The sequence below is a fragment of the Ascaphus truei genome, chromosome 3 (assembly GCF_040206685.1).
Source record: "Ascaphus truei isolate aAscTru1 chromosome 3, aAscTru1.hap1, whole genome shotgun sequence".
Taxonomy (NCBI): domain Eukaryota; kingdom Metazoa; phylum Chordata; class Amphibia; order Anura; family Ascaphidae; genus Ascaphus; species Ascaphus truei.
Genome location: NC_134485.1, coordinates 425,496,685 through 425,509,507, shown reverse-complemented (window position 1 = coordinate 425,509,507; position 12,823 = coordinate 425,496,685). Strand labels below are relative to the sequence as shown.

Sequence of the window (12,823 nt, the reverse complement as noted above, 5' to 3'; positions counted from 1 at the left end):
TTGGGGTTCTGCATAGGTTTCTTGGGTTGAAATGTAACAAATGGATAACAAACCCTAGAATGCTCGTGCATGGTCTTATTATTCGTTTTCTCCGATCTCAAGGTCCTACATTTACCAGAAACGATGGGTGAAGTTGGATCCGGACTACCTCCGATACTCTGACAATGACAAGGTGCGTTTGTTTATGATGGTGAAGCACATATTTTAAAAACGTTAAGGATTTTGAAAGACAAAGGCACAGTTAACCTTTCAGCTGCATTTTGCTTGATACAGTAGGGCAGTATCTGAAATGAAAGGATCTAAAGTCAGGACAGTCTCAGTTTCAGAGCACTTATTTTAAGCAGCTTATCAGTGTAACTGGCTTCCAGAGAAAGGTCCCTTTTAAAGTAGCAACCCCCACATTTTGGGATTTTACTTTTACATGAGAACAGGGGTTTCCCCCAGAGTTGAACCTCACTATTCTTTTCTCCAGAGACCTTCAGTTACTGAGATACAGAAGTAGTCAACCTCACCGGTGGCGCGGTGCAGCAGGACATACACCGCGCACTACAGGAGTAGCTGCCTTTGTTCTGAACCAGACGCGTGTGAGAAGGGGGCGGGGCAAACACGTGAAAATAAACGTTTATTCCATGTGTGAAAACACAGATTTTTTTTGTTCTGATAATTATGGTTCGACACCGGTTTCTTGCAGTTCCAAATATAATTTATTCTTGAGGCAGTTTACAATACCCAGCATCAGTTAGTATAGGCAAGGGCACGTTAGCAATGGAGAGTAGACTTTGCTATATATTTTTCTGTTCTGTTCTCCATTCCTAACCTGTTCTTGCCTATACTAACTGATGCTGGGTATTGTAAAATGCCTCAAGAATAAATAATGTTTGGAACTGCAAAGAAGCCTGTGTCGAACCATAATTATTGGAACATAGAATCTGTATTCTCACACACTCGTTAAACGTTTATTTCCAACACGCCATTTCACCAACTGGAGCTTGCTATAGGTTTCAATGACGTTGGCCACATTTGTATTTATATTTTTCTGTGCTGGTCAAAAAAAACCGTGTCAAATTAAAGATGGCTCTGGGGTTGTCCAATAGGAATTTGTGATGTCATGCTCTGACCCCTGAGGCTTGGATGGTGCCCATATTGATTTCTCCAAAGGCACCAGAAACATTGACAGATAAAGAAGTAATTATCTTGTCGACTCGGAGCTAAGAATAGCGTGGTTCCGATCCGGAGGACCCGTGGTTTTGATTCTGTAAAAAAAACCAAGAAAAAAAAAATTGAAATACATTTGAGTAAGGGGGAATGGCTCCTTTAAATCGACAGTTTTACTTATTTGTATCCTGTAAAAAAAAAACGATGGCGTCTTTTTCTGAGGATCGGACAAATTCATGCTTATCAGCTGTTATGTTTATCTGTTTGACTAGAATAGCTTTATACAATAATTACTTTACAAACCAAGAACCAATAGAAAACAACGTGCCTGTAGACTGATAAGTAGTTGCGTAACCAGAATACAGGCAGTCCTCGTTTTACAACGCTTCGCTTTACAACGAAAGGCTTATCCAACGCTATGCAATGCATACCTATGTTTATTTTTACAACGCCAAAACGGCTTATCCAACGCTCTTACGACGCTTTGCAACGTTGTGTATGTGTGTATATATATATACACATTCACATAAACAACGTTACAAAGCGTCGTAAGAGCGTATATATATAATATTATACTTTATAATATAGACGTGTGGTAACCAGGGGATCCGGATGACCAAAGAAGACAGCACACTGCAAGGTTGATAGCAAAAAAGTGTATTTTGGAACACAAGGCCGCCAACGTTTCGGTCCTCACAACGGGACCTTCCTCAGGGCAGTGGGGAAGGTCCCGTTGTGAGGACCGAAACGTTGGCGGCCTTGTGTTCCAAAATACACTTTTTTGCTATCAACCTTGCAGTGTGCTGTCTTCTTTGGTCATCGGGATCCCCTGGTTACCACACGTCTATATGCTACGTATGGGACAAGCATCTGCCTTCTGAACTAAACCGTGAGTGCAAATCTCCATACCATGACCATACTTTATAATATTATATTATACTATATAATACATTATTTATTATGTTATATTATATATATAATACAGTATATACACTATATAATTTATGTGTGTGCTGCATATCATGTTGCCTGCATAAAATATTTGGTGTATTTTAGTGTTAAAAATGCCTTCAGGAACGGAACCTTTCATTTAAACAGTGTTCCTATGGGAAAACGTGTTTCGCTTTACAACGCCATTTTGAGTAACGCATTGTGTCGGATAACCGAGGACTGCCTGTACACTTGATAAACATTGTACACCCACCACAAAATGTTTCTTCACCGTGGAATTGTTAAACCTAAATATAAATACTTTAAATGAGTCAAACCGCTGTAGGTAACCTGTTAAACATGTCACTCTCCTTAGACTTTGGCGCTTGGAGAGATTTGGGTGGAGGGATTGATTTGACTGTCTCATTTGACTCACAAAAGGGGCAAACGAGAGGTTGTGGCGAGTAAAAAAGCAAGAGACTCTTCTCCGTACAGGGTGCAGTAAAGACCAAACAGTTAGGAGCCCATCTACACACCTCAAACAGGTTCCTAAAGATGCAGTGTTCGAAGCATCAAACAACGTTGAAACTGTATGTGGACATGCAAATGTGTATGTAAAATATTTCATTGTAGCTTCCTCCCTTTCCAGGTAGAGCCTAAAGCTGCGTGAGCAGTATTACCTTTACCACATGCAATAACAAGTGATTGCATGACACATTGAGCAATTTCTCTTCATGTGAGAACATATCAGGATATTTAAGTTACCAAATCCAAGCATCTCTTTAAACTCAGGATGGTATCTGGAGAAATATTGACCAGGACTGTGACAAATCTTCATTCCCGAAGGGCTACCTCACATTTTATATATCCCCCCCTTTTTTTTTGTCTCAGGACATGTACTCTAAACGGTTCATCAAGACCAGATCAATATCTCGAGTCACCTCCAGTGGAGACCAGAAATTCGAGGTCATTACCTCCAACAGGAACTTTGTCTTCCGGTCAGAAAGTGACGGTGAGTGTGGCATATCTTTGAACCTATGAAGTGGCATCATAGAAATCACACTTACATACCAGTGGCCAATTGGGAGTTTACTGGTAAAAGTATATAAAATAATAGCAGGTAAGGATGGCTTTTTCCACCTCGGCTGCCTATTTTACTTAAGGGATCTAAACCCTTGCATTTGATCACAGTCTTCTCCCTATTTTTAGGCTACTCTTCTGTGTACCCCGAGCATTTTGAATTCCCTTACTATATTAGTCTCCACTAGATCTGCTAGTATCTCCATGTATCTTCTCCCCTTTCCATCAAGAAGTATTTCCCCTGATCTCCAGACCATTACTGTACCTTCCATGAAATGCACCTTCTCGATACTCTTGATGTATCAGAAAGGTTGTTTAATACCTCCCAGCACTCTCGTACTTTCGCCCACAAGTCGCCGTCCTCCCTGGTCTTTCCTGATGTTCGGTTTTAAAGTGAGTGGAGTGTCAAACTTCAAGTTGTAGGCCTTCAACAATGTCGTCGTTTCAAATTTCTGTTATTAAAGGGGGGAAAATAAGCATTTCCCAGGGAGTCATTTGCACACACATGGACCTGATTGTGTCCTATTTACATCTCTAGAGGGAGTAACCGATGCGTTGTTCTCTCCATTGGCAGCGGATCGTAATGAGTGGGTGAGAGCCCTCCAGCAGGTCCTGGAGGAAAGGAGAACCCGACTCTCTCTCACCCAGCCGGCAGCTTGCACCCCGGAGACGGTGGACAAGTTTGGCCTCCTGGAGATGAAGGGGTGTAAACCCAAACTGTTTGTGGTGGTGGCTGCAGACAAGGTTTACCTCTACAAAAACACTGAGGTTTGTGTGAGCTGGACTGCGCGTCAGACGTCTATTTAAATTCTATCGTGCTGGAGGGGCCTGCAGTTCTATAAATGCATCACAGTCTCCTCTCGGTCTCTAGAATAGGAGATCTTGTTTTGAGACATGATTGTGGCAATCACTGTATTTCTACGATGCCGGCACTATAAATGATCCCGACCCGGAAATTCTGACATTGTCATGAAAGGAGCTTATAGTATCTTTGAAAAATGGTACTCGGTAGAGCCAGATAAACAAAGTTAAACACTTTAGAGTTGTCAATATTATTCTAGACTAGGGGTGGCCAACCCCAGTCCTCAAGGGCCATCAATAGGCCAGGTATAAGTGATATCCCTGCTTCAGCGCAGGTGACTCAATCAGATCAACCTGCGCAGAAGCAGGGATATCCTTAAAACCTGACCTGTGGCCCTTGAGGACTGGAGTTGGCTACCCCTGTTCTATACAACACACAGAACCCCATCAAGCTCATTTTAGGAACCCCCGAGCCCCCACAAAATATATATGTATATAAGTGTCATAAAGGAGAGCTATTGAGCATGGCACATGTATACAACAAGCGACAGAGAAGCCCAATGCTACATCCAATATGACATACTGTAAATACACAGTACAGTACTTATATATTCTCTTGAAATAGGGTTATTTAGTTTAACCCTTTGGCCAAAGCGTTGTAAGCTTGCGAGCCACAACAAGGTCAGCAGGTCTTTTTCATTCTACTGGATAAAGAACCAATGTTTGTCTTTCTCCCTCCTAATAGAGGTACATGAGAATTTTAATCCTAATAGAGGTATATTAGTATTTTATCTGGTAGTGTTAGGACCTGCGAACAGGTGTCTGCCTTGTCGTGGCTCACAGGCTTACAATGCTTTGGCCGAAGGGTTAAACTAAATGACCCCTTTTCAAGAGAATATATAAGTATTTTTCTGTGTATTTTTGTCATATTGGATGTAGCATTGGGCTTCTCTGTCGCTTTCCCCTGTTCTATACCAATTGGGCTGTCATGCACAGTATGCTGTCCCTAGCAGTGGTGGCGCTGGAAGCTGCTGAAGAGAGTAGATAACTGGCATCAATGGAGCAAGGTTCTCCTATCACAGAGCTTGGATTTTCATCCATTTTATTAGTAGCCATGTGTGGACTTGCCCCACATAAATATGCCTGGTCCTCTTTTAAATCCCTTGCTAGTCTTTTGTAGCCGGAACATTCAGTGGTATTAATACGCCGGCTGAGTAAAGCGTTCTATGTGTTATTTGTTCCATATTATTACTATTGCTGCCGATATAAGGCATGTCTGTTTACGGATGATTGCACACAATGAAAGTGTACGTGAGTCTTGCCTGTTCCTCTGAGAATTGCTCTATAAACACGGCTGGAGATGTACAAAGACGGGGCAATTTGCAGTGTACAACAGAGCAAACAATTTATTTTGCACCACTTAGCAAATGTGGCATATACGTGCAGCTGTTTCTCTTTGACACTGACCTCTGGCAGATTTAATTGACGCACGCCTGCGCCATTTATTGCGAAGGTGTTTGATCCGCCTCATTATAGTACTGCTGCAAGCAACTTATAGTTACATAGGAGAGGAGGCTGAAAAAATACATATGTCCATCGATTCTGATCTAATTTAGCATTTAATCAGCTAAAATACTCATCCTATAGTTATACTTTTATTAATCTAGAGGAAGGCAAACAAAAAAAAAAACACCTATGAAACATTTACCAATTACCGTATGTCTCATAAGTGGGAAAGGTAATTCCTTCACGACTCCGGTAATGTCAATCAGATTTCTCCCCGGATCCTTCCTATATTGACTTATTTGGCATATTCCTGTATACCATTCCTTGTTAAAAAGTTATCTAACCTTTTCCTAAAGATTCCTATTGCATCTGCCGTAACAAATCGCTGTGAATCGTTCATTCTACATTTAAACCGACCTTACTGGAGAAGACCTTTTGCTTATGAAATCTCCTTTCTGCCAATCTCCAGGGAAGGCCCTGAGTCATATGTACTGTCCTTCGGATGAAAAGTTCCTATGAAACTTCCTTGTACAGTATTGACTTTGTATATACTTGTGAATAGTCATCACATCCCCTCTTACACGCCTCTTTTCTAATGTACCGGTAGACACAAATAATTTGGATAGCCTTTCCTAAGTCGGACCTTCCATCCCCTTTATTAGTTTTGTGGCTTTTCTCTACACTTTTCCCAGTTCCATAAGGGCCTTTTTATGGAACGGTCCACAAAACTGTATATTTGAGATGTGGTCTTACTAATGCTTTATACAGTGGCAAAATGATGCTATCTTTCCTTACATCTGTTCCCGGTTTTATGCATGATATTATCCTATCAGCTTTGCAGCTACTGCCTGACATTGAGCACACAATCACTTTTTGATATATTGCACATCTCCGAGGACTGTAGGGTTTTTCCCTTTGAGTGTTACTGCACATTAATGGGACTCCACAAATGCTGTGGATTTAGAGCTCAGCAATGCTAAGATCACACTGTTGCTTGAAGAATATTACATTTGAATGAATTATTAATACAGTTTCTTTACTTTTGGTGACAGATGCCTCTGTGCTTATGCTCCCTCCTTTCGGTGGAGTTGTGATGTTGCTTTTCAAACACGGGTGGTACCTTTTGAAGTGACTTTCCTCAGTATTTCTGAGATATGGTATATACTTATATATGGAAATGTTTGACAACCCCTGCCATAGAAAAAATAGAAAATGTTTAGAAGTGGGGATCGCCGCTTTAAACTTGTCGTCTTCCCCCACATGACAGGATTACTCTCACGGGGTCGGGATAACGTCCATTGATATGAACGTCGGAAACGTGAAGGATACGGATAGGAAAAGCTTCGACCTGACCACACCGTACAAGACTTTCAGGTGAGACCTTTATCTGTGAAGTCCGAGTTGCATGATCAGTTCCACAATTTAGCACAGTGGTTCCCAACCTTTTTTTTTTTGGTTAAAAAACCCCAAGGGAAATTCTGAGGATCCCCCAACCATCTCAAATAGCAACTCTGTGATCAGATGCATTGTAAGGAACCCCAACCATCTCAAATAGCAACTCTGTGATCAGATGCATTGTACATTCTTCTATATTTGATACAATTTTCAAAGGACCAGAAAATTGCAGGGAACCCATTAGGGATGCCCGGGGAACCCAAATGTTCTTAGGAACCCCGGTTGAAAAACACTGATTTAGCATGTAACTGTCTTTTTAGGTTCAGTCACAAAGCGAGAACGGTACTGTTCCATTTTTTGATTGGTCCTTTGAAATTCGTATCTCGGCAGGTAATCATCGTGCTTCACCTTTAGCTGCTGTGCTAACAGTAGCGGGAAGGATTAGTTCAGTAGTAATGTCACTGCCATTGAAGTTAAAGAACCTGGGACTCGTGCCTACAACATTTCTCTGTACAGCGCTCTGTATACAGTCAGTGCTACACAAAATAAAATAATCAAGTTAAGAAAGATTGAGACTGACAATTGCGCTGCAGATATAAATTACCTCAAGCAATCTGGTAAAGATTGCAAAACGAAATCTTCCAAGGATTTATACGAACGCTACAAAAACCTATGTTTTTCTGATGCCAATCATTTTACATGTAACCAATCACATTTGATGTTGTGTCGCTCACATTGGTTCATTACGGGCGTAGATGGGACTGGCCCTTCTGATAACCTGTTCCTTTCCAGCTTCTCAGCGGAGAGCGAGGCGGAGAAGGGGGAGTGGATAGAGGCCATGGAGCAGTCTGTTGCCGAAGCTCTTTCCAACCTGGAAGTAGCCAGGAAGATCTGGTTGGTGGAAGCGAACCAGCACTGTGCCGAATGTGACTCGCCCAGCCCGGACTGGGCATCTATCAACCTGAGTGTGGTCATCTGCAAAAAATGTGCCGGTGAGGGCTGACACTTCATGTTGTTCCAGGGTTTTCCAGTCATCACATGACTAGAGCAGCATAGGTGCTGAAAGTACAACCACTTCCAACCACTTAGTTGTAGTTAGTTGTAACCACATAGTTGTAGATAGTTGTAGCAGCCATATTGGCCCTGGAGAAGTAACATTGTGTTGTATGTTGTGATAATTTTCAGTGGAGCAGCATCAGAGTTCATCATAGATAAATATTATAATGTGCCAAGCTAGTAAAACATTACAGGTCTCTTATTTATCTGAGATACCTACTGGGGCGGTGAATAGTGTTGCAGAGTGTGCCTCTGAATCACAGATTTGAGGTGCTGACTCCCTCTTCTGCTCTCTGCTTTTGGTGATAGTGGTCAGTTGATTCCCAGTGACTGCGGCTGCTATTTTCCACTAAAGTAGCAGTTACAGCACAATAATCGCTGAATGGCCAAATCTGCCTAATTTATTCCATAGTCACATGCGGCGGTTATGCTGCAGGCAAAGATTGGGATAACAAAATACGATTGAACGAGCTGAATGTGTCACCTTTTTAGTTTCCTTCCCATGTCACACGTGGGTGTTTCCCCAGAGCATTATGTTTTCTGTGTTACACAGCTGGTGCAGCAAAGTCTGTGGCAATCAGGGAATGGGGTAATTCATACACAGGGTTTCTAAGAAAGGATTCTTGTTGTGTAAATCCTCAGGAGAGCACCGAAGCCTGGGTCCCAGCATCAGCAAAGTGCGGAGTCTCAAGATGGACAAAAAGGTCTGGACGGAGGAGCTAATACAGGTACTGTGCTGTGTTGTATATTGGCCAATGTGTTTGAAGAAGTGTGAAGCCTCTCAGTGTAAGAGATCTCCAGCAAAGGAAGGAAGCGCTGTGTTTTGTACCGTTCCTGTCCTACTAGTATGGAGCCACGGATATGGGCCAAGCCAATGAAGGAGGGTTTGTTCAACCAATCAAAGCGCAAGAATAGCACAGAAGTCAGATGGAATGTGTAGCTCCACCAATCATCTTAGAGAGAATTCAGCCACTCAGAGCGCAGAATGTTAATTTCAGTCTTCAGCTGCGCTTATAGTCCTGGCTACGGCGACCGCGTGACGTCATCCGTCGCCGTTGCAATAGAGATTCCTGCTTATAGTGCAGGAGACAAGAGAGGGCGACCGGGGGGGCGTGGCGGAGGCGTGGCCGTGAGTGGTTCGCCCTCATTGGCTGAAACGCTCACGTGCCGCTGATGTCATGTGGCGATCGCCGAAAAAAATCTAATTCTATTGACTTCAGCGATTTTGGTCACTGTGTCGCGCCCACTATAGGCGCACGCGCCGGATTACATCAACTTGTTTTGACGCAGTGCGCCGTTGCTGTAACCGGGACTGTAAGCGCAGCCTTATAGGTGCGGGGACTTTGCAAGGTGTGGTGTTGTCATAGGAAATCAATGGTTTGGCTGCATACTTTTTCCCCTATCTCTCTCCCTTTAGCTTCCCATCTCCCCCACCCCTCCATCTCCACCAGTACCTGCCAGGGGACACGGTCTGTGACGTTGGGTGTGGGGTTATGAAGTGTAGAAGCGGGGGCCATGACATTGGGGGTGTGTGGTTATGTCGTGGGTTAGGGTCTCCTGGCAGTGTGAGATTTACCTCATGCTAGGTGAGAGCGAGACCATGCAAATTGTGTGAGACTTAACGGGGCTGACCCTACTGTTTTAGCTCCTTAAAGATGTTACCGGTCAAATCTTATGCAGGGGCTTCATATTGGGCTCATCTACACTAGGAGAGACGCCCTGCTCTCTCTGAGGCTGCTCTGTCCTGCAGCAGTCACTGCTCCCGTTCAGAACATTCCTGGCTGCAGCTGGAGTCTGTGGCTTTGTCCTGTCCAGATGTTCTGTTACAGAGCGTGGGCGAGGGAGGGGCTGCAGCACACACTCTAATGGGAGGGAGGAGAAACAGATGGGAAGAAAATGAACTCAACCCCCAATAAATCCACTTACGCAGCCTTTTATTTCAAAACAGCACCAGATCTGTCTAAGAAAACAATCCCGTTTAAAGCAATGTCTTTTATTTTCCTTGTATAAATACGGTGCATGTTTTTTTGCACCTGTTTTTCAGCTGGAGGGCTTTGATAAAGTGTTGATAGCGTTGTCTGGCAATGTATGCAGATGCAACACATCAAAATAGCAGTGGGACAGCCATTGAAATACACAGTAAAGGGGGAATCCCTTTCAGTTCAAACACAATTAAAGGAAATATATAGATGTTTGGTATTCTTGGAAAATTAGTATTTCTTCCACGTCCTCCAGCAGTACACACGTGTGGGATTCAGCTCCTCCAGGGGTGGGCAACTCCAGTCCTAAAGGGCCACCAAGAGGTCAGTCTTTCGAGATATCCCTGCTTCAGCACAAGTGGCTCATTATTTGACTGCACCCCCCTGTGCTGAAGCAGGGATATCCTGAGAACTTGACCTCTTGATGGCCCTTGAGGACTGGAGTTGCCCACCCCTGGAGGAGCTGCATCCCACACGTGTGTACTGCTGGAGGACGCAGAATAAATACTACGAATGGTGGCCCGCCAGGACTGGAGTTGCACACCCCAGAGCTACTCCCTGTAGGCAAGACCCAATGCTTTTGACCTCCTGAAGGTGGCGTATAAAGCTGTCCTCCCCTTCTCCTAGTCAATGTTTTTCTGGCCTACCTGGGGGCAGGATGGAAGGCCGTGTTTCATTTCTCTATGGTATAGTTAAAAAGGTGGAGGAGTGCGTTCCTGACCATTGCTAGCAGGTAGAGGGCTACCTATGCTAGTTGCATTTGCCGTTGGTATAGTTGTTATATATTCACTTGTCCAGCGATATAATCAAAACAGAGAGGTTCTGAATATTAAGTGCTAGTTTTAGCTATTAGAAGATCAGTTTCTTATTTTAGTGAGATTTTAAACTAGATATTCCTCTCAATCATGAAAGTATTGAACCCCAGACCCAGATCGCGGACTTGTATATCTCTCTCGGCCTCGAGGTAGCTCGTGGTGGCTTGGGACGTCACATATTAGACCCGATGTGCGTTTCACTGAATTTATTCAGCTTCCTAAGGGGTGGCGTCGGTCCTCTCCAGCTTCTCGTGTAGGTTGTGGTTACCATGTTTAACCGTTTGTTACATATGGAGTTTTTAGTTATAATTATAGTTATAATTTAGATATAATTATAACGAAAAATGTATGCAAATGGTATGCTGATTTGAGATAGGAAATCAAAGTCCCTTGGTCTATTTGCTCAAAAATATATTTACATACAAATAATGAATGCAAATAAATATAAAAGATAGACAGTTGCTAAATACATTTTTGTATTATTTTGGTTAATAAAGTCCTTTTTAGTGTAGCAGTTTTCTAATTCCATTTAGATTTATTTTATTTTATATTCTTTTGTTGATTTATTTTTAACTCGCTTTTGTGCCCGGCTTTGCCCGGGGAATGTAATATTGAATACATGTCTCCGCCCCCCTCCCCCTGCTGCTGGCACATCTCCCCGGGGCCCCCCTCCTTTCCTCCCCCCCGCTGCTGGATGTAGATTTGTCTCTGTCTGTGTGTGTGTCACGGGGTGAGATTTGTCTCTGTCTGTGTGTGCGTGTTTGTCTGTGTGTGTCTCCCCCGCTGCCGGAACATGTCCCCGCTCCCCCCTCCTCCCCGCTAGCGGCACATGTCCCCGCGCTGCTGTGGAATGTCCCCTCGCTTCTGGCACATCTCCCCTCGCTGGCGGCACATTTTCCCGCCCCCCCTCCCCGTGGGTACATCTCCCCCCGCTGCCGGCACATGTCCTCCCCCCTCCCCCGCTGGCACATCTCCCCCCGCTAGCTGGCACATCTCCCCACACTAGCTGGCAAACCTCCCCCGCACATCTCACATGACACACACACAAAGCCCCGATCCAGGCAAGGACGTGCCCCCTCCCTTAGTAGCCACGCCCCTCGCTCCTGCTCTAACAGATTTGCTGGACAGCCGGGGGAAACTTAGAATGTCCATAATTTGGGAGGTGAGTCACATTGGAAGCTCAAAATAGTTGCGTTTACCTACAAATCCGCAGCAGAATGTCCAGTGGAAGTTTTGTTGTGTTACGTGGTGCCGTTTCTGATATTTCAATGCTTCGGACATACAAACAAACAGACGGAATCCAACTTAGAATTATAGTATAGACTAGCTGAGAGCCCCGGCGTTGCCCGGGATGTTTGTGGTGTGGGTGTGGCATTTGGGTGAGGAGTGGTCAACGCGGCCCATGTGCGGTGGTAGTGCTGCTGTGGCTGTACTGATGGTGATTGTATCGGTGTGCTGATTTGGGAGGGTTTGGTGCTGATGTGGGGGTGCGGATGTGGTGTGCCGATGGGGGAGGTGCAAAGGTGCCGATGTGTGGGTGCTGATGGTGTTGATGGGGGCTGAGAATGGCAGGGAGCCGAGAATGCCAGTGTGCTGGGGGGGCATGGGATAGCGGTGTGCTGATGTGGTGGTGCTGGGGATAGTGTGTGTGTGTATACACGTGTGTGTGTGTGTGTGTGTGTATATGTGTGTGTATACACGTGTGTGTGTGTGTGTATACGTGTGTGTATACACATGTGTGTATACATGTGTGTGTGTATACATTATGTGTATGTATACGTGTGTGTGTATACGTGTGTGTGTATGTCTACATGTGTGTGTGTGTACGTGTACATGTGTGTGAGTATACGTGTACATGTGTGTGTGTACGTGTCTACGTGTACATGTGTGTGTGTCTACGTGCGTGTGTGTGTCTATGTGTGTGTGTGTATACGTGTGTGTGTGTGTGTGTATGTGTGTGTGTGTGTGTGTGTGTACGTGTGTATGTGTGTCTACGTGTGTGTGTGTGTCTACGTGTGCCTGTGTGTATACGTGTGTGAATACGTGTGTGTACACGTGTGTTTTTGTACGTGTGTCTACATGTGTGTGTATACGTGTGTCTACGTG

The 12,823-nt window shown here is 44.2% G+C and overlaps 1 protein-coding gene across 1 annotated transcript in view; it reads left to right on the top strand.

Annotated features, from left to right (window-relative positions):
- ARAP1 (ArfGAP with RhoGAP domain, ankyrin repeat and PH domain 1) overlaps positions 1-12,823 on the top strand; it is a 407,404-nt gene that overhangs the window by 222,690 nt on the left and 171,891 nt on the right. The window contains exons 7-12 of the mRNA XM_075593271.1: positions 103-172; positions 2,977-3,097; positions 3,740-3,933; positions 6,740-6,846; positions 7,660-7,859; positions 8,566-8,651. Of these exons, the coding sequence (XP_075449386.1) occupies positions 103-172; positions 2,977-3,097; positions 3,740-3,933; positions 6,740-6,846; positions 7,660-7,859; positions 8,566-8,651 (778 nt within the window). The remainder of the gene's footprint in view (positions 1-102; positions 173-2,976; positions 3,098-3,739; positions 3,934-6,739; positions 6,847-7,659; positions 7,860-8,565; positions 8,652-12,823) is intronic.